Consider the following 22,707-nt stretch of genomic DNA (forward strand, 5'->3'; position numbering starts at 1 on the left):
CTGCTTGATATATTTGTCCAAAATTTTTATGATTTTGTGATAAGATGTTACACAATTTATTAATAAAGTATACATCACATGCTTGTCATCTAAAAACAACAATAGCATCATCATCACCATTGTCGCAAAGGAAAATATCTATGTCACTCATCAATGTCAGACATGCCATTACAATTTTTTTCATCACCATCAACATTGGCTAACAACTATTGAGGAAGAAGAATCAAGAAAGCTGACTCAGCAAACTGGCAACCATGTCAGCCATAGTGACAACCAATCAGAGATGGAATAAAATATTAGCCAATCAAGCCTTGACTCGAACCCTGCATGTAAGAATAATAACGGTCTGGATTTTTCCGACATATCCACAGAAAAATATCTAATCCAATCAAGCCAATATACTCTGTGACAAATGTTAGATTAAAATGGCTAAAATTTCCTTTCAAACGTAACTGCAAAGACTCTAAGTAGGAAAAAATCCGTGGACTTATGCAAGTATGTTTATATTATCAGTCTTCTTAATCACCCATCTTGGTGTGTTCTCCTCCCTTCTTCTCTTCCATTTCCATTCTCGTTCTTGCTGAAGATTATCACTGAGAGAAGTTCTAACATGGTATTAGAGCCAAGGACTTCTCAGAGAATTGCTGGAAAAAGGCACGTCTTGGCCACCCTTTCCGTAAGCATGATGGGCATGACTACCTTTGGTCAAATGCAAGTCGTAATTCCTCCTGGAATGTCTATGTCCGTTAAGCTACACTCTGACAAATATCAGATATGTAAAATCATTATCCTACCTCTTAAACGGGTATGGTTTGAATAAGTATATGGAAAGGGTACCACCTCTTTTATCTATTTCAGATCAACAAGGAATCACCTTGGTGAACTGATGGAGCACGCCAGCCCTCTCCATCAGAGACGTCTTTGGAGCCGCCATCCGCGCCATCGACAGCCCTGATGGTTTGCATCCAGTCAGACCGGCACACCAAGGCGCAAGTGAAGACACCCGAGTTCAACTACCCCGGGTAAAGCACGTTCGTATTTTCAACGTTTTGATTTTCATCAGTACATGCTCGTTCTATTCGTCATTTACCGTGTTCATTTTCATTGTGTTTGTATCCATCATGTCATGTTTGTCTTCTTATCATCGCATTTCATGTTTTTTTTTGTGTCGATAAAAAAGAGTCAAAATCTACATATATTTTATGTTAAGAGGGGTTCTATGTATAAGAACCGCTACCCCACCCCTCGGTAATCAGCACTTGTGTGCTTACCAAAGGCTCCTCTGTCCGTAGTAAGGGCCATCGTGCCCCTATATAAGGGGGAACGATGGAGCTCTAGTTTCCTCAGACCTAAGTTTATTTGTGTTTAAATTATTGTTCAAGGCTTGGGTCTCATGAGAGAGGGAAGAGGAAGGAGAGGAGGAGAGGAAGAAGAAGGGGAAGAAAGGGAGGAGGAGCAACTCGCTGGAGTTGCCGGTCGTTCAGATCGCTGCCAATGTACCGCGAGAACACACTACACCCCCTCCCTCCCTCTTCGTCTGCCCCTCGGTGTAACATCCTGTAGCCATGCCAATCTGTCATATGTGTACCTCACGGGACGTGTAACCTTTGCCAAACAGTCCAATGCCCACGATGATCATTAGGTCATGCAGACATCCCAAACCAGTGGATTTGCGGTGCCTAGTTGCTACAGACCTGCCCCATCGCAATGGCCGCCACTATCAGACGTGTATTTCTCTGGCCACAAAGCCGCAATGCCAGGCTATTGTCGAGCCATCCTGCCACCCACTCCTGCTGTTTGACGTGCAACGTTCAGGGTCACCGTTCACGCGTGAGGTTGTTCCAGCCCTGGTCAAGTGTTCATCGATATTCACACGATTACTTGTTGCTCACAAATGCTCGCGCATGATGAGTCGCTCTTTGCGACATTCTCGCATGGCTGTGCAATGACTCCAGCATTATTGGCAACCCCATTGACCGGCTAGTGTGAACCCACTGCTGTGTCATACCCGTGCCATGGTCGACTTGCACGTGCACTGCGTGGCTGGTGTAATGCGTTGTTTGTGCGTGCATTCCGATGGGGTGTGCCATCGAGTGCACGATAGGAATCATCTGGTTATGATGATCAGTATCTGCCCATGGGTAGACTCAGAGGTCGTGGTCAGACTCGTCATGAGCGAGATGATCTGTATCTACCCGAGGATTGAACACCAGCTCATGAAAGGAATCATACTCTTCGTGATGATCCCTATTCACCTTAGAATAGAACCCCAGGTCGTGATAGGAATCGTCCTCTTAGTGACAATCCCTATCCACTTGAGGATAGAATTCCAGGTCATGATAGGAATCATCATCTTCGTGGCTATTCTTATTCGCATGAGGATAGACTCGTAGGTTGTGATAGGAATCATCTAACTTGAAATAAACCCTACCTCCACGAGGATAAATGCGAAGGTTGAAATGGGAATCATCTTGAATGAGATGATCCCTATTCACACAAGGATAGAGTTCAAGTTTGAGATCATCATCATCCATATCATGAAAACCAATGGCTGCAGATCCAAAAGAGTGTCAAGGTCAATGTTCCATTCTGATAAATCCAAAATGAGTCATGTAATTATACATATATTAAGGGCATTTTGGGATCATTTCATGTGTATTTTACCTAGTTCCATAATAATTTTACATTCCTTGCATTAAATAGAGCAAACATCAAAATAATGCATTTTAAGGTCAATTTTATGCATGTTTTAGAATTTTTTACTAAATGTTAGTAAAAAAAACATTTAGGACCTTTTTATTTTCTCATGTTCTATTTAGTATGTCGTCTATGAAGCTGCAGGGGTGAAAAATATGTATTAAATTTGAAGAAAGAAAAAAAATATAATTAAAGATAAAAGGGGGGATCATATTGGGCCGGCTAACGGAGCAATCAAGCAACATGCTTCAAGCCAGCAGCCAGACCAGCAAGCGCTGAGCGCTCAAGCCGGTCCAGCCACTGGCGAAGACCATGCACAAGGAGCCCAAGAGCACAGGCCCTAATCGTGCCCAGATCAAGCCCAATAGGAGATGCTAAGGTCGCGTTACAGAGGTATGAGTTTCGATTTTAGTAGTAGTAAATCGGCACATATTATACAGAACATTTTATTCATAAAATTTCCCAAAATCCCATGTTTATTTTTTCTGCATCGGGTCGGGCCACAGAGAGAATACGATCGCGGCCCAACAGACCGGGACCTTAAGAAAAAAAGAAGAAAAAAAATGAATCGTGCTTCGAGCCAATCTGGCCCGAAGCCCAGCTCTTTTCGGGCTTATTTAAAAGACGTATATGATCATATCCGTCTGATCTTTTAAAAGAAGATCGGACGACAAAGATCTACTCCGTCTATTTAACATATTTCCATTTATTTTTTTTAGGCTGACGCAGCAGTGGGACCCCTCGACGAACGAATCAGAAGAAGCACGGCTGACAGGGTGGCTGACTGGGCTCGCTGATGTGGCGGCATATTTTGATGAATAATCTCCAACGGCCAGGGGTATTTTGGTCCACCCTCGCCCCTGGCCGTCGACGCCACCGGCCGGAGGCTGTTTTTGGCCGACGAAAAGGACAATTTAGCGATCCAACGGTGGGGGAAGACTCCCAAGTCTGTCCCCCTCCATCGGACGGCTTAAGTCGTCCCTCCCAAGCCATTAAAAGGGGACGGAGAGCCCCAATTTGAGCATCTCCGGCCGCAATAAAAGAGGGACGGCGTAAAACTCTCGTAGGTGACACAGTAGCTGGCGAGGCGCACTGACACGCCTCTAAAGGCTCAAAGGACTCTTGAGAAGATCTGGGAAGTCAGATCTCCATTGAGTCTCACCCGGACGGAGGAGGAGAGCGGGTAAATGACTAAACGGAAGCTCGACGATGGCGACTGGCGCTGCTATCCCGGTTCTCCAAATCAGGGCGTTCGGTGAGATTTAAACTTCTTAAACTTCATAGATTATCCCTCAGATATCCGTTTTGATCTTAGCTGAATTTTTCACCAAATATTTCACTATATATTGCATTAACGATTGATTTTGATTCACGGATTTCGTTGTAGCATTTCATCGAATACCTAGCGTGTTCGGTCAATATTCTTCGATTCAACTAAGTTCTAGGCTAATCAACCATATCAAAATAATAGAACATATTCCATCTTCTTTGGGGCATTCTGTCGAACAGCTATCGGGCGTTCGGCAGAATCAACCCTTTCATCTCCTCTTACTTACTTCTCAAAATCTATCGGGAATTCTGTCAAACACCTCACGGGCGTTCGACAGAAACACCCTCTTCTCTTTATAAAACCTATATAAAATATTAAAAAACTTACTATTAAGTAAATATTATATAAATATCTCTTCTTCTACCCCCCTTATGGGCATATAGTCGAACACCTCTTGGGTATTCGAGTAAAGCGACCCAATATTCTTGAAATCGAATATAAATAAACATATAGACTATATAAAAATCTTATAAATAGTAATTAACTCCTATTTTAACTTCGTTTGAGCATTTGGTCAAACACCTATTTGGTGTTCGACTAAATCAAACCTTATAATCTCAGAAGTCAAACTTAAAATGCCTTAAAAATATATATAGAAATATAAAATGTTTAAAACTACCTATATTAATTCTGTGATAAAAATATTACTTATATAAGTAGTACTCTATAATTCTAACCTATTCTATAGTTCTATAAATACTTCTCACTACTATTATTATCCTTTCACTTCTTCCCAATATCTCCCCACACCTAGATTTTTACTTAGCATATTATAGTCAGATACTCACTTATTCTCTTCCTATCTATCTTATTAATATATAAATATTTCTTTATCCCCTCTGTTCTCTCTTAGTATATATATACCCATCTATATAACTCTTATTCTTTCTTCTATCCTCTTATTACTAATTACTCTTATTAAGTACTTTATATTTCTTCACTAGCTACCTAATATCTTAATTCTTTAATGTTCTTAGTAGCTATAAAAGATATATCCATATATCTAATATTCCCCTTTCTATACCTATCTTATTAAAGTAATATCCCCTATACTTATTAATTAGTTATCTCTTCTTATTACCATTATCTTTAGTATTATTATTAAATTTTATTAACTAATAACTCAATTATTGAATCTACACCTAAAGGCCAGTCCCTGTGGAGACGACTTTATTAATTGTCATCAACCACACCGTGTGGATCGAGCCGACGAAAAGAATCTAAATTTCTGATATCAGGCCTGATGTCGGGTTTCCCTCTGGCGGTTCTATCTCACACGGTGATTTGTTTCGTGACGGTATCCATTTTTATTTTCCCCTACCTTTAGGGAGGCTTCCCTGCATGTGCACGGGCCTCCCCACGAATGGTGTTTTATGTTTTGTGTCATATTTTGCTCTATCCTTAGTGGGGGAGTTTCATTTGGACACTCCAATAAGGTGGCCCATTAGGGCATCTCCATAACTACCTCTACTTTTTTTTACAATAAAAGGGAGGTGGGGGGGGGGGGGGGGGAACGTGGGGAAGGGAAGTTGTGCCTTGTTGTTTTGAACCAATTGTGTGTTTTTGGTAAGAAGACTTGTTTATTTTCTCTTGAGAGAACGGAGACTGATTTAGGGTTCGCGTGTAGTGAAATTCCAGTCTGTCTCCTTCCACGAAACAACCACTTTCGTGCTTGGTATGTTGAATCCCAACTCGCAACAATGATTGTTGGAGTCTACTAGATCGTGCACCGTTCATTTCTTCGCTGAAGCACGATTTTCAGCGGTCTATATCTAACTTCAGAGTCAAAGTTGCCATGCGACTCTTCCCGGTCGGTGCAATTTAGTGTCGCAGGTGTTGGGATTGTACCGTCTACATCTGACTTCCTTTCGATTTGGTGGGCTAGTCCCGATACAATCAATGTTCGAGGATCAAATCCAATGTAGAGTGTGATCGTCGTCATTCCTGGCTGACGATTGGAGTCCTCTTCGATCCACATCGGTGACCTTTCTGTCCATTCTCGAACGTGTGGGACCAACCGTATCCATCTCAGTCTCAATGTTGATCCCGGAACTCGCTTCTCCTCCATCGGTCAGAGCTTTGTGGTGTCTATGTTCTAACTATGGCGATCACACCAAGGCTTCCATACACAATCAAAACACCAGAGAATACTCAGGTTGACGACCCTGTTCTTCGCTATATTGGCTTGAAAGAGATTCTCACTTTCTCTCCATCCATGAAGCTTCTGTGGCTGGGGATCATTGTCTGCCACCACTGGTTCTCTTACTCGACTCGCACTTCCGACAGCTTGATCTGTTTCCAACAGGTCACATTCATGCAACTTAATTACATCACTCAGTGTTGATTTTCTCCGATTGCTCTGCTGCATCAAGAGCATTTAAACATGAGTATAGGTTTAGCCACTGAAATTGCGTTAGGAATGTTCTTTGTTGGTATCTGATTAGTCTCGTTCACGTTGACGGTGTCGACATTCTTGGACAAAGATCGTCTTCCACTCTGTTGGCTCACTCGGGTTGATTACATGGATCATTGGGAGTCTATCAGTGACAAGACTCTTGTGTTGTCTATCTAATACATCATCCCACATCAGCAAATTTTCCCTTTGGACTTTTCTCGTTGAGTTTAAAATGATGCATAATTTAATAATTAACAGCACACATCTATGTACGTCCCCCATGGTGTACCACGTGCCGCCCAATCTCGGCTCGTCGTGTTACAATTCAAGAACGCGGCCATAGAGCATCCTAGTGTCCATCTAGAGCATTGCAAATTGAAAATGAATATTCTGTTCTTGAACCTACCATCAATGATCAGTGATGTAATACGTCAACGGCCGGGATCGTCGGCATGTATTACGTCACAGTTATGCACGGTGGGTGTTTAAGGTTGCCAATGAATGCGATTTTAAGAATTATCACGAGCTGTAAGGACGGTCCGAAGGAGGGGCGATGATGCAGTAAATTTGGGTAGAGGAACCGTTCAGGGTAGACTCCAGGTGACCCGCGAAACCAATACGAACACGCACGCCAAGAGGGGCGTTTTACGACCCGAGCGGAGTTATCCCACAACGACAATGACCTGAACGTCAATCGCAAAGGAAATCCTAACTCTCGACACGAGTGGCTATCCTATTCGACCTTAATAAAATGGCAGAGGAATACGGTAGGGGACGACGGTAGTGAAGAAAATAATGATACTGGTAAAGAGGGGAATCGACAAAGAACGTGGTTAAGCTCCGTCAGTCACGAGGGGTCGAGAGGATACCCAAGCAAGACCCAATAGCCGGAACGACCGGGTTCGTCCCTAGCAGTCACCACGAAACACCACGACCGGTAGGCGAGAGGCGTAGACGTCGTCAGGGACTCCGAGAGGTAGCAGCCGGGCGTGGGAGGGCGTTGGCGCCTTGAGGGCGACTGGAGAGATCAGAGTCAGCGGCACCTCGGGCGCTTGGACGTGCGTCAGCGGGAGAGACCAGCGCCGGCCACGCCGTGGGCGCTCGCTCGCGCGCGCGTCCGTCCGCGGTAGGCACCAACGCGCGGGGCGGCGTGCAGGGCGGAGATCACTTGGTCCGGGCGTTGGATAACGAGCGGGGTGGCTGGAGAGCTGTCCCGGAAAGGTGGTGGACGAGGCGCGTCCTGGGACCGACTCGTCCGCCTGGCGATGATATCACCACGTGGGCGAAGGCGCTGTTGACCGGCGACAGGGGACAGGGGACGAGCAAATCTACCTTGGGCGAACTGGGCGGTCCTACACCGCGGGTTCTGGAGGCGTGAGGCCCCTCGAAGAAGAAATGAGCGACCGACGACTGAGGGCAGCCCTCGCGCGTACGCCTCGCTTGGAGGTGGGAAGCTCGGGACGAGGTCACCCCGGGGCGGGTGGGGTCGTCGACGCGAAGGATCCCACGAACAGGAGAGCCCGCACGGTGCAAAATCGAAAGGACGGCAGCCAAAGTTCGACTTCGGCCGACCGAGAAAGGGAACGGTCGCGACCGGCGAGCCGGGGCGGCCCGGCGGCGAGGGGGGCCGTCGTCCACAAGAACACTGTCGGATTAGCACCCCGTCACCGGCGGCGGATGGCCGTTTCCGGCGGAGGAGCAAGCCGAGAGCTGGCTTCTGCAGTGGAAGATGAGCGGCCGCTTGGGTGCAAGTACGGTGAACAAAACTTTCTAAATTTTCATCGAAGGGAACAAACAACACAAGACAGAAGTTTCTCAAAAGACCTCTCTTTTTTTTGCCCTCGGGCATGCCTTCCCCTTATATAGGGGGGGGGGGGGGGGAGGGGGGCCAAGAGGCCAGACCTAGAGGCGGGGTCCGTCGCATGACGTGGTCCTCCTCTCTACACATAATTCAAAACAAAACAAAACGTAAAAGAACGGACGAGGCCCAACACAACGGCCCGATCCGATTGTTTATTACAATTAAGCAAATGTTAAAGAAAACTTACAGGATATCACGTTGAATACTTGAACACGAGGTCGCGTACGTCGGCACGAGCAGCTCGAAGAGGTCTAACGCGTCTAGTGGCAGTGTCGGTGTCGACGCGATGGTCCCCCATCAATCAGCCTATCGATGAGGAAGATTATAGGGTATAAAGTTATGTTGTAGATGAATGTGTCAATGAAGATGGTTTAGTGAGTTTTATTGGTATCACCGATTGCCCACCATTTCTTCCTCAATATGATCTATCTACTTCTGCTAGGGGAATCATTTGCTGCACCCTTACCCAACCTCCTTGCGATGATTTTGCATTGAGGATATCCATATTTTATACTTACGTTAATATTGGTGATAAAATGTGGAAGACGATCATTGACAGCGGTAGTTGTATCAATGCCGTTTTAGATGCCATGGATCATCCTCACACCTATTATGTCTCATGGATTGATGCTACATTGATCCCTGTGAAGAACCAATGTCTCATTCCCCTCGAAGTACAATCATACAAGGAAAAGATTTCGTGTGATGTGTTACCTATGAAGGTTGGAAGCATTATCTTAGGTGGTCTTTGGCTTTATGATAAAGATGAACATATTTATGGTAGGAGTAACATTTTCTCTTTCATTTATAATGGCAAGAAGATTACTTGGTAGCCTTATACCCTACACCAAAATAAACTTTGTTAGGTTTATATATTCTCAACAGGTGTCAATTTTGAAAGGAATTAGATAGTGAACTGTGTGTTTGTCTAGAATTGATTCCTGATCATTCTACAGATAATTCCAACCCAGCACCACCGGAGATTTCTGAATTTCAAGATGAATTTGAGTGTGTTTTCCCAGAGGAATTACCCAATGCGCTTCCTCCTATGCGGGATATTCAACATGCCATTGATTTTGTTCCTGATTTATTCTTACCAAATCTTCCTCTATATCGTATGAATCCCACACAATAAAAGGGCTTCACCGACAAGTTCAATAACTGTTGGACAAGGTATTCATTCAAGAGAGCCTTAGTTCATAGGCAGTCCCTGCACTTTTGGCTCTCAAAAAGGATAGGAGTTGGTGCATGTATATTGATAGTAGAGCTATTCATAAGATCACTACTAAGTATAGGTTTCCACTTTCGCGCATTGCTGATATATTTGATATGATGGTTGGTTCAGTGATTTTCTAAAAAAATGTTCTAAAGATTGGTAATCGCCAAGTCAGAATCCATCTTGGAGATGAATGGAAAACTGCATTTAAAAATAATGATTGGGAGTGGACGATAATGCCTTTTGCATTATCGAATGCTCCCAACACTTTTCAACGGCTGATGAACCACATCCTTAGACCTTTCATTGGAAATTTTGTCGGGGGTTTAATTTGATGCTATACTCATTCATATTAAATCTAGGCATGACCATATCCATCACCTACAACGAGTATGTGAAGTTTTAAAGGCCTAACAATTATATGCTCATCTTAAGAAAGGTTCGTTCCTTGTGGATCGTGTCTCATCCCTTGGATTTATCTTATCTGCACAAGGCATTTCAGTAGATCCTGCTAAAGTAGACACCATAACCAAATGTTCTACTCCCAGAAACGCCCATGACATTCGTAGTTTCCATGGTTATCCACCTTTTATCACCACATCATTCTGAACTTGAGTACTATTATGGCAACCAGGACTAAATGCTTAAAGTGTAGCTATTTTAAGTGGACCACCTTAGCTGAGAATTCATTTTAGGAGATAAAAATTAAGGTGACTCAAGCACCCATCCTTCATTTATCAGATATTGGTAAAGTTTTTGAGGTTGCATGTGATGCAGCTGGATCGGGAATGGGTGGTGTTTTGAGTCAAGATAATCCCATTGCATACTTTAGTGAGAAGTTGAATGATGCAAAGCTTAAATACTCTACATATGATAAGGAATTTTATGCTATTGTACAGTCCCTACGTCACTGGTGCCACTATTTGCTTTCTAAGGAGTTCATTCTTTATTTCTATCATGAGGCGTTGAAGTATCTTCATTCACAACACGCATGAAAATGGGTTGAGTACATCCAGTTGTATATCTTCATCCTAAAACATAAAAGAGGAATCAAGAATCGGGTCGCGGGTGCATTGAGTAGGCGAACCCACTTTCTAAATGTTATGAAGATTGAGGTGATCAGTTTTGAACAATTGAAAGAGTCTTATGTAGATTGCCCTGATTTTTCACCTATCATCCATTCCTTTGAGAAAGGTCCTACTCCTAAGACCAAAGATTATGTTCATGAAAATGGTTTCCTTTTTTATGACCATCGCCTATGCAGCCCACAAACATCTCTTACAGATTTTCATGTTTGCGAAATACACACGGGAGGCCTAAGTGGTCACCTTGGTCGAGATAAAACCATCGTATCAGTTGAACATCAATTCTTTTGAACTACTTTAAAACTGGATGTGGCAAATATTGTATCTCAATGTCGAGTGTGTGCATTAGCCAAACAGGTAAAACAAAATACCGGTCTCTACACTCCTCTCCCTGTCCCCAATAGACTGTGGGATGACGTGAGCATCGACTTTATTTTTGGCCTTGCCCACACAATAAAGCATTATGATTCCATCATGGTTGTTGTAGATCATTTATCAAAAATGACCCATTTCATTCAATGCTCCTAAGCTTCTAACGCTTCTCATGTTGTCCAACTCTATTTTAATAATGTTTTCCATCTCCATGATCGTCCAAAGAGTATAGTATCCCATAAAGATTTATGCTTCACTATTTATTTTTGGAAAACTCTTTGGCATCTTTCAGGGACTAAACTCAAGTTTTAGGGACTAAACGCATCTGTTAATCGTACCGCCGGCATGAGTCCTTTAACTGTACATGGTCATTCCTTGGAAAAACCTACAGATTTGATCCCCATGTTGCTGCACACTAGAGTCTTAGACAATGATGAGACATTTGCAAAGCATATTGGAAGTCACCATGAGGAAATTTATCGTCGCATCACGAGTAGCAATGCTTGATATAAACAGACAACATATTTTCACCATCTTTTTTGAGAATTTAATGAAGGTGATATGGTGATGGTGAGGGTACAGCCGAAGAGATTCTCTCCCAAGCGGGCTACTAAGCTTCATGCTTGTAGAGCCAGGCAGTTCCCGGTCCTCAAATGAGTAGGGGGAAATGCCTATATCGTTGGTATACCCTCTACATGGGGGATAAGCTCCACTTTCAATGTTATGGGTTTGGTTGTCTAGAAAGCCTCACCTCTCTCATCTAATGACCCATCCCTACCCATGGCCTTTCCGATGAGCAATTTTGTAAGTCTAAAAAAATCAATCATTGCGCAATGATTTTAATCATCAAGCCGCAATAGTTAGCCGCGTGCATTTCATGCATGCGGCAACCGACACATGTGGGTAGAAAAAAAATCAACAATTGCGGCTAACTTTGTCCTTTTATGTTTTTTAGAAAAATTAAATAAAAGAAGGGCAACGTGGCTTGTTTCTGTCCATTCAAAAGGGATTCAAATGCCCAATGATTGCGCGCCGACGACGAGGACAGTCACGTGTCAAAACGTGATCTGAGAAGGCGGAAAATGAGAAAAATCATGCGGAACCAATCAGAAAGCGCCATTTCCAAGCTTCTTGGAGGAGAGATAAAATAATCCAACTGTGGAGATTAAGCGCCAGTAAAATGACGATATCTTGAGATCTAATTCCCATTGAGCTGAAATTTTGAGGACCTGTTTTCTTTTCTCCCTCTACAATCCAGATGGTTGGATCTTTAAATGGAGGTCTGGAAATGGGAAAAAATCACGTTTTGAAGTTCTCTCCAAGGATTTGGCCAGGAAGGACACAAGATTTGCTTTGGAAGTTCACAGTTCTTGATTCTGCACTCAAAATTGTAAGTTTCTGATTTGTATTTCAATCTTCTTCTTGGACGATTCTAAAACGCCAAGGCATGGACGAAATGTACATGCCTTAGAAGTTGTTTTGAATAAAATTAGCACTGCATTTTGATTCTGATTCAAGATCTGGTTTTTGATCTTTAATTCTACATCAATTTTGAACATTTCTGCATCATTAGATTTTTAATTTAGGGTCGGATTTCATCTTTTCCCAAATTCCTCACTTTCTCTCTCTAGGTTAATTTGTCTAGTTTCTCTCTCCAGATTTTGATTTTATTGTTTAGAAATTTAATTTAATATATAAAAAATCTAAAAAAAATTGATTAAAAAATTTATTCATCTTGAAGTCCAATTTAAAAATCCCTTTCTTGATTATTAAATTCCCAATTTTAATTCACAAAAATTGTTTGAAAATTTTATAATAATTGGGGAATTAATAATCCGAATTAGTCTGATCTTATAATTGAAATAATTCTATATTGAGCTTTTTGACCGAAATATTTAAAATCAAAATTAAGTTTTTACTTGATTTTGATTAATTTAAAACATTATTACGCATAATTAAGGTTTATTAATTGCAAAATTAATTTATCTTTGAATTAATATATTAAATTTGGATAGAAATTTTGACTTATTGCCTCCTTGTGGTTCGACCCCTTGCTTGCTCTATATTCTATATTTAGTGATTAAGGGTATTTATAAATTTTATTGTATAAGTCTAAACGTCAAATCAACGACATATTTACACGCATTTTAAGGCTTATCACCAAGCCTCTTCCTCATGCTTGCTTCAGCTTCCTTTGAGGCAAGATCAATGTCTCCCCCAGGGACAACTATTCTCTCCTCTAGGGGGGGGGGGTTTATTGAGGAAGAAGAATCAGGAAAGCAGAGTCAGCAACTCCCCTATCACATCGGCCATAGGGACAACTAATCAGACCTTGAATAAAAGATTAGCCAATCAAACCTTGACATGTATCCTATAACTAAGAAGAATAATAATGGCCAGGATTAGTCCAACATATAAATGGCAAAGGTCTAATCTAATCTAGCCGTTATACTCTTTGACAACGACTATATTAAAATGACTAAGACTTCCTTTCAAACGTAACTGTACTGACAATAAATACGAAAAATCTATGTACTCATTGATGAAATTTTATATCATCAATCTTAATGTGTTCTCCTCGCTTCTTCTCTATTCTCTCCTTCTCTTCTATTCCCATTCTTGCTCTCGTGGAAGACTATCACTCAGAGAGGTTCTAACAACAACGTCGACAGATGATGGGATCACAACGTGTGATCATATTTCAACATTTCCATTCTGTTATTTCTCTATTCTGGTTATGATGATACATGTAATCGTACTTCTTTTGGCACATTTCAGAATCCAGAGAAACTTCTTACTACTTTCTTGTGAAACATTACATGTTCAGCATACTCCTTTCGAAGGGAACTCCGTTTTGACTAGAACGTGATCCTTAGAAGCAAATATTATGGAGTTCTTCATAATTATTCCAACTAGAAATTATGCTTGTGAGTTGTGTCACATTACCAAGCCAAAAACCACATAAAAGAAAATAAAATTACAGAAAATGACATCACAACTACTTTTTGGAGGCATCTTACACATATGCTTGCGTGGCGGTTGTAATGGTGTCAATTCATATAATTGGTTCAGATGATCGACATGTCGAGGGATGACTCGGTGAATACAAAAATGAGGTTATTGTTTGGTTTATTACTCAAACTGACTGTCCATGGGTTATTGTCTAATTAGGGGTTCAAATAAATGTGGCGTCATGGCTCCGGTTAATACTTGGACTCTCCTGAGTCAGCGGTAATAAAGACCGCCACAAAGAAGCTTTACACAAATCGAAATGAACTGTCGAAGCTTCTAAGTTGATCAACGTCTATTGATAATTTACACGTCTCAGAAAGTCATGACCTATATTAAAGGGGAAGGTATGAATTATTTGGGCGTTGTGAGTGTGAGCCTACTAAGATGTTCAATTTCAGGAGTTCGATCAGGATTCTAGATGACACGATGACTATGGCGCATAAAATGTTAAGCAAGAAAATGCTGAAAATGAGTTGATAAGAGAATGAATTTTAATTTTGGGAATTCTTGAGTCGAAAGCTGTTGAGGATGAATCAGAATATATCCCAAATCAGAGATTAGAACATTTCCAAGGGAAGATGGCGGATTAGATTTCTGAATCGAATCTCCACCAAATGAAGATACTGATGGGGCATCTAAGATGAGAGTTGATAAAAAAAGCAAATCAGGGCATGTGAATCAGATCTTAGAGAGACAGAAGATATGTCCAAAATCTATTTGTGTTAGGATGAATTAGAAGCCTGGCCGAGAGGAAATGATAGAGAACCTCATTCTGATTCTTGGCTTGAGCATGTAAGGTATATTAAAAACCTGGTTAGAAGGTTGAATCTTGAATTTCTTCAATATCTTTCAAAAATTTTAAATCATCTTGACTTTCCACTAATTCTGAAATCAAATTTTAGGATTTAAGGATCTTTAAATTCAGCGTTAAAGTAAAATACATTTTATGGGTATATACTTAAATGAAATTCCATGAAGTCTGGGTAAAGACTTTTTATACAACACTTGCCCCGGGACAACTCAGCCCAATCTCTTTCGGAGTTCATAAATAGAAATTTAGTTTCATATTTTAACTAGAACTTTCCTCCTTTAAATAGAATTGCAAGGTGGATATTTTTGTCGGGACATAGCGTGGGCTGCTACTCATGCCAACCAAGAAAAAGTCAACACTCTCCTGCCATCCTGGAGCTTAAAATCTCCGGGTTTCTTACTCATATTATTAATGTCCTATGCATATTTCCATGACCATGAATGATATATGAGGGGAAGGAAACTAGTTTCCATTTATTTTTGATCAATGATATATTATTTTACATTATCTGAATACAAAGGCATATCTTTTTAATGTCTGTTCCAAACCTTCAAGCCCAAATGTCTCTAGTATGTAAAGGGACCGAAGAAAATCATCTCCTTTGGAATAGTGTGGTGAACAAGGCTGAGATGAATGAGGAGTTACGCTGAGAATCTGTCGCTATGTTGTCATGATGAAAGACTTTGAGTATCTTCTTTAGATTAACAGTGAGTCCGTGTGCAATTCAGTTCTTGTACTTACAGATCTTGCTGCCTATCCTTCAGATATTGAATCTAAACCTTTAACCTTGAGCTCTCTCAGTACACCTTCGTTCCCAAGACCAACTCAACGCAAGCCAATCAATCTCTTGCAACCGGCCATGCCAAATTTGATGCCGAATATTAGCCACATATTATGAAAGTTACAAGCGATGTGTGAAGGAATGGAAAATATGGGGATGATTGGATACGTTATGCTGTAAACTCCTCAATTGAAAAAAAAAGCAGAAACATAAAAAAAAAACAGATACGACTTAGGAGTCGTCGATAAAATTTAAAATATCGAAATCACCGACTCCGAGGTTCTTCCCCAGCAGTGCAAACCAAGATCATGAATTTTCATCGAAAAATAGAGAAACCGAAGAATAATTATTTTTCTTTGACGAAACTAATTTACCCCTCGGAATAGGTTCGAACCCCTTGGCTTCAAGCTAAAAGATTTATTACCTCACTATGACACCACAATATACAAAAAAGAAGAGATGGATAGCAGCCAGAATACAAATAATAATAGACAAAGTAGTTCATGTATTGTCGTTACCCTATATTTATAATATTCCTGGTCACCGTTCGGTCGCCAGAAGACGCCCAAATGGGCCAGCACAACTTAATTATCAGAAAGCTAAACCTTAGACTAATTGTTTTCCTTTGACGAAATTAATTCACCCCTCAGATTAGGTTAGAACCCCGTTGCTAGAAGCTAAAAGATTTATTACCTGACCATGACACTGCATAATACGAGAAAGAAGAGATGGATAGCAGCCAAAAGACAAATAATAATAAATTAAGTTATTCATGTCTTGTCTATACCCTATATTTAGCATATTTCTGGTCACTGTTTGGTCGCTAGAAGAATCCCAATTGGTCAACACGACTTCATTATCAGAAAGCTAAACCACCACTCATTATTAACAAATGATGTGATGTGTTTGGTGCGTTACAGAAACCAGACACCACGCTGGGTCCACGGTTACGAAGACTTCATCCCTTAACCTCAGTCCACGTCCAAGTAAGACATTTATTTCTTAATACCCTTCCCAATTTAAAACATTATCAACGCCAAAACATTATTACAAGTATTTTTTAACACACAAAAACTTCTTGCTGTCCTTGTTCATTGCTCTGACTGTATAACTTAATGTTACGTTTAACGTGCAAAACCACCAACTTCGTTTTCCATTAATGACTGTTTCCTGCAGTACATTTATGAGGATATATCCATTGTAAGAAGACAAGCTCACGCACATGCACTGAAACCTTCTTCCGCTGATATCACGGCGTGAGCGGCTGAAATTGCGCACTATATCTGCCCCTGGCCCATCTTGATTTAAACCTACCTTGTCGCCTCGCCAACAGCATTTTTCGGCCATGAGATAACCATTTTTACCGAAGAGTCGTTGAAGTAAACTTTTATAATTGAGTTCTACTTTCTATAAAGACTTCGAGTAAGTTGATGAATTATGATATTCAGTCTACTTTTTTAATGTAGTATTACTTGCCAGCATGTAGGGCCCTACATCAGGTAAGATATATCAACCAATCAACAAAAGGCATAACTAAAGCCAATCAAGATAAGCGCACGTAGCAAAAACAAGGATCAACGAGAAAAAAGTTTACATAGCGGAACTTAACCACACTTAACTACACAATTAATAGGACATAACCACACTTAACCAGGCAGTTAAACTCTATAAATACAAGGTTGCTTACGTATTAAGTCAGAGGACATCCATCAGCCAGATCCAACCATTTACTCTTGTTCATCTCTCCCCCCCTTCTCTGTCTACTTAAATTCTCTTCAACTTTCTCTATTCCTCTTCAGTAGAATAGTTTTCACCGAGCCGTCAGTAAGGATGAAATTCTGGAAAGAAACATGGGTCGAGAAAGAAGTTGTGTAGAATAAATAATTGAGGAAAGATTAAATTATGTGGCTATGGTTGACTTAGACTTCTTTTTGGTTCTATTTCATCTTCAATACTCGGCTGAAATGTTGGAAATGAGCGCGAAGGAGAGTCTGCTCTGCGTGCTTTCGTAGAAGGAGATAGAAGATGAGCTCTGAAGGGAAGATAAGGAGGAGGGAGCGATTGTCAGTTCTGAGAATTTTAAGGCTCCTCTCAGCCACTATCTTTCTGGGTTACATTGTGCTTTGGATGATATCGCCTACCGATCGTTTCTGGCGACATTGGTTGCCCAAGCTACGAGCCCAGACAAGCTCTACCTACTTCGGATCCCAAGGTAATCGTAATCTCCCTTCCAGGTTCTCGAGCTCTTGTCCTTATAATTTCAGATTCTTCTTCCTTTCAAAATTTCTAATTTCCAGTTCCTTTCTAATTTCATGCTACTTTCTAATTTCTTATTTTTAACATCTATTTCCATTATAACTTCTTCCCGGTACCTAATTTCTAACCCTTTTCTAATCACTTCCTCATCATTTAAATGCGGATATATGTATAAAATACTTAAGTTCATTTCCAATTATTAAAAATCCGGTTTGTGTTTCTACAGGGACGAATCTTCTCCTCTTCACATCCCCCATTCTGTTCATCGCCGTTCTTGGGTGCCTCTTCATCCATCTCAAGAATAAAACATGCAGCACTCAAAGGTATGCTTTAAATCAGATGATTTACTATTAAAAAATGAAAACATTACATATAATTTTACATTTTATTGGAGCAGCGGAAATGCAGGCAGCAGCTTCTGGAAGAGACCGGTTTTAGTGAGAGGGCCTATTGGAATCGTCTCGTGGGTTGAGTTCATCTTCTTATTGATGTTCGTTGCCCTTCTTGCGTGGTATTTCTCTGTATCTCTATCAGCAAGCTTCTCCCATATCAGCCCCCAATCAGCGGCCGAAAATGGTGAAAAAATGTAAGTACATATCATATCCTATGTCTATCTTTATTGCTGTATATGAAGATTACTAAAGGGATTATCTTGCTCTGAATTCTAAAGGATTAATAATTTGATTGAGAGATGTTGGGGTGTGTCAGCCCCCCCATTACGGGAATGTGAAGGGGGAGGGCTTGACTAGTCAAACCCCAATAAAGGAAGGGGGAGTTGAAAAGTTTTAACCCCCCTCCTCTTGTCTCTTTGTTGGAATATGAAGAGGCTTCTTTGGAGAATATGAAAAGGCTCTTGGCTTTTCATATTCCAGACCTTTCAAATTCCCTCAAACTGTAATTGGCCCTCTATATATAGAGGGCAAATCTATTTTGAAATCCAAGGCATATGAGTTTTCTGTTCATTCTTCTTGTCTCTTCCTCTCTTCTCCTCTCTCTCTCTCCTTTGGTTTGTCTTCATCATTCCTTGGTGGCCGCTCCCTTGTCTTGGGAGTTTGAGGAGTTGCTCCGCAGCACCATACGAGAAGTCGTTGCCCTGCACCAAGAGCCTTGCACGTTGACGTCACGCCGGTGACGTAAAGAAGTCCTTGTTTCCTGTCTCTATACGCCGACACAGTTATCACGTCCGAGTTGATTCCGCATTTCACCGTAGCGTCTTGGGTCGTTGTTTCTCTTCAACGAGTTACAACAAGAGAAGATAGAGGGCATACCTTAGTCTATTGAGTTAGATTGATCTTGAGTGAGATTTTTTGAGTCAACGGGCTGTAACTTTAATCTTGCGTGTAATGGGGACCCTCAGAGAAAACTTCATCTGTGACTCCTATTTTTAAGCAAGAAGAGAAACCTCATTTTTTTAGTCCGTCCTAGACTATCCCATCATTATTGTTAAGTCAGACTTAACCCCTACGCATTTAATTCAACCCCACACTTAATTAAAATATCTAATGCCCTTAATTACCACCATTCAATCACTTTAGAGGGATTATGCAGACTATGTTGTACAATAGTACGTGTTAGGAGGCTCAAGCTTAACAGTATATTCTTATGATCTGCTACCTTCTCTATTTCGTAACATCTTGAAAGATCGAGTAAATATTCAACCCCATTGTGCTTGAATAATTTTGGAAATATGATCCCACAGATGGCAAGAAAAGGTGGAGTATGCGGGTCTAAGGATAGGGCTTCTTGGGAACCTCTGTGTAGCTTTCCTCTTCTTCCCTGTGACTAGGGGGTCATCCATCCTGCCACTGGTTGGGCTCACCTCAGAACGCAGCATCAGATACCACATATGGCTTGGGCACTTATCCATGCTCCTCTTCACCATCCATGGCCTGCTGTACGTCATCTACTGGGCATCAACTAACTCCATCTCAAAGGTAAATACCGGCTTAATTCTACATCTAAGTTTAGGAAGAAGAAAAATAAACCCATGAAAGAGGTCATTCAACTAACCTGCAGATGTTAGAATGGGCAACGGCGGGAGTATCAAACGTCGCTGGAGAGCTGGCTTTGCTCTCTGGGTTGGTGCTTTGGGCAGCTACGCTGCCGTGGGTGAGGAGAAAGATGTTCGAGGTGTTCTTCTATGCGCATCATCTCTATATCCTGTTTTTGGTATTCTATGTTCTCCACATCGGCGTCGCCTTCTTCTCGCTACTACTCCCCGGGATCTATCTCTTTATGATCGACCGGTTCATACGATTCCTGCAAAGTCGTGGCCGAGTTCGATTGATCTCTGCGCGCCTTCTGCCTGGCGAAACTGTCGAGCTCAACTTCGCAAAGAGTCCTGGTAAGTTGTTCATGCTCTATTCTTATTTTTATTCTTCTTCTTCTTATTATTCCCCTTCCTCGTATTCTTATTATTAGTCTCATTCTTTTTCTTTTCACTGTTCTTGTTGTTGTTCTTCTTCTTTCAGTCATTATTATTGTCATCGTTGTTCTTCTCGTTTTTGTTATCGTCGTCATTCTTAATTTTAATTTTTTTTTTCTTGTTCTTCTTGTCACCTCTCTTCCTTTTTTTCTCTTCTTTCTATTCTTGTCGTATTTCCTTATTCTCATTCTTCGTCTTCTTCCGCTTATTATTATTATAATTTTAGTTCTTGTTGTTGTAGTTCTTCTGGTTATGTTCATCTTTTTTCTTTTTCTTCGTCTTCTTCTTTTGCTTCTAACTATTCATTATCATCTTATTGTTAACATTAATAATATCAACCTCCTCCTCCTAATCGTTGGACTTTTTCAGGGCTACAATACAACCCTTCCAGCATGGTCTTCCTGAATATCCCTGCTGTTTCTAAGCTCCAGTGGCACCCCTTCACTGTTTCATCAAACTGCAATCTCGAGCCTGAAACGCTGAGCGTGATCATCAAGAAAGAAGGCTCCTGGACGCAGAAGCTGCACCAAATCCTGGCCTCCGCCCCACCGGATCGGCTTGAGGTTTCTATTGAAGGTCCTTACAGCTCCGTATCTGACGAAATCTCAAGGTTTTCCTCCGCCATCCATGGATTACAGATACATTAGCGCGTTCTTCTTCTCTGATACTTTCATAATAGCAGACATGAACTCAACATATTCTGATTTCTGTTTAATGACCCATCGATAAATCATAACTTATGCATGAAATTAAGGTAGATTTTATCCTTAAAAACCTGACTCTGATTTTTTACACGAAATACATTTCATGCGTTTATATGTCTTAGAAGATTTTTTTTTTTCTGTTTTCAGTCGAAGAATAATTCATTTTAATTCATGTATTAGTTAATAGACGACCTTACAACTCAATGGCAACTCTACCTTGTTTTCCTTCCGCTTGATTAATAACAAGTCCCACACACTCCCAGCCGCTTGATTGATGTTTTCTCCCATGGCCCATTAATGATACATATTTTATGATTCCATTTCATGCGTAGAATGCCAATTCATACTTACAACCTAAGATCTAATGCATATTAAAAGGGTTTTAAAATGACATTTGATGTTGTACTTTTCATTAATAACAAGTCTGCACATTTCCTGCCATTTCCCTGATATTGGGTTTTCCAATCACCAGGTACGATTCATTGATTCTGATCAGCGGCGGCAGCGGGATCACCCCCTTCATCTCCATCATCCGAGGGTTCATCTTCAGAAGCGCCGCGACAAACAACCCCACGCCAAGAATCCACCTCGTTTGCGCCTTCAAGAACACGGCCGATCTCGCCATGCTTGATCTCCTCCTACCCATATCAGAATTTCATTCCGATCTCTCCCAACTCAATCTTAAAATAAGTGCATTCATCACCAGAGATCAAAAACCCTACAAAAAAGTGGCCCCTCCAACTATCCTTCTGTTCAAGCCCAGGCCCACAGACAAGCCCCTGGCCCATATCCTTGGCCCCTACTGCTCTCTCTCTCTAGCAGCTATCATCTCTATATCATTCTTATCCTTTCTCCTACTCCTTGGCATCCTCAACAAGTTCTACATCTACCCTAAAGACCACAACACTAACAGTATCTACCCCTACGCAGCCAAGGCCTTTCTCAATCTGCTCTTAGTCTGGGGTGCAATTGGGCTTAGCACAACGCTCGTCTTTCTCTGGAATAAATGGCAATACTCCCGTTGTGAGTCCACCGTTGGATTTTCACCCTCTAAGAATATAGTCGTGGAGCAAGAGCTGGAAACCCAGCCGAAGGAATCACTCTCTAATAGCACGCACTTGCACTTCCAAGGACGGCCCAATATCAAGAGTATAATCCCAAACTTTATCAACTACAGCCAGTGTCATCATCTCTTCAAGGTTTTTTATGGTTTCTCATTTCATGAAGTGCCCATCTAACTTGTTGCAGAGATTCTTCTGGAGCACGAGGAAGAGGATGTTGGCGTCTTCGTTAGCGGGCCAAAAGAGATGAGGCGTGACGTTGCTAGGATCTGTTCTTCTGGTATTGCAGATAATCTTCATTACTCCTCGATGAGCTTTAATTGGTGACACACAACCTGTAAGATGAAGCATAATTGACAAGTCCGCATTGTAAGAAAAAAACCAAGCAATACACATAGTTGGCGGAGGAAAAGTTTGATGTTTATTCTGATCTAAATTCAAAGCCTAATCTTCTTTGCTGTGTTTTAGGGCATAAAAATATGAAGAAGTTTTGAATGCTCTGTATAAATTGAAGAGATGTTGCCTCTCATTAGAAAATGGAAAAAAAACTATGTTCAGTTAGAGTAGGGTATTGGAGTCAAAGCAAGATCAAAAACTCAATGTGTTCATTTCTCATATTTACTAATGAGTGGGAGAGAGGGAGACAGGTAGAGATGGAGAGAGGTAGAGAGGGAGAGAGGTAGAGAGGGAGAGAGGTAGAG

General features: G+C 41.2%; 1 protein-coding gene across 1 annotated transcript; it reads left to right on the top strand.

The window, feature by feature from the left end:
• Window positions 1–17,519: 17,519 nt before the first annotated feature.
• LOC144710451 (ferric reduction oxidase 2-like) lies at window positions 17,520–22,436 on the top strand. The gene is made up of 8 exons (XM_078584224.1): window positions 17,520–17,772; window positions 18,043–18,139; window positions 18,214–18,402; window positions 19,516–19,750; window positions 19,833–20,160; window positions 20,611–20,851; window positions 21,418–22,094; window positions 22,194–22,436. The coding sequence occupies exons 1-8, from the start codon at window positions 17,586–17,588 to the stop codon at window positions 22,331–22,333; spliced, it is 2,094 nt and encodes a 697-aa protein (XP_078440350.1). The 5' UTR covers window positions 17,520–17,585; the 3' UTR covers window positions 22,334–22,436.
• The last annotated feature ends 271 nt before the right edge of the window (window positions 22,437–22,707 follow it).

The sequence above is a fragment of the Wolffia australiana genome, chromosome 12, assembly GCF_029677425.1.
Source record: "Wolffia australiana isolate 7733 chromosome 12, ASM2967742v1".
Lineage (NCBI taxonomy): Eukaryota > Viridiplantae > Streptophyta > Magnoliopsida > Alismatales > Araceae > Wolffia > Wolffia australiana.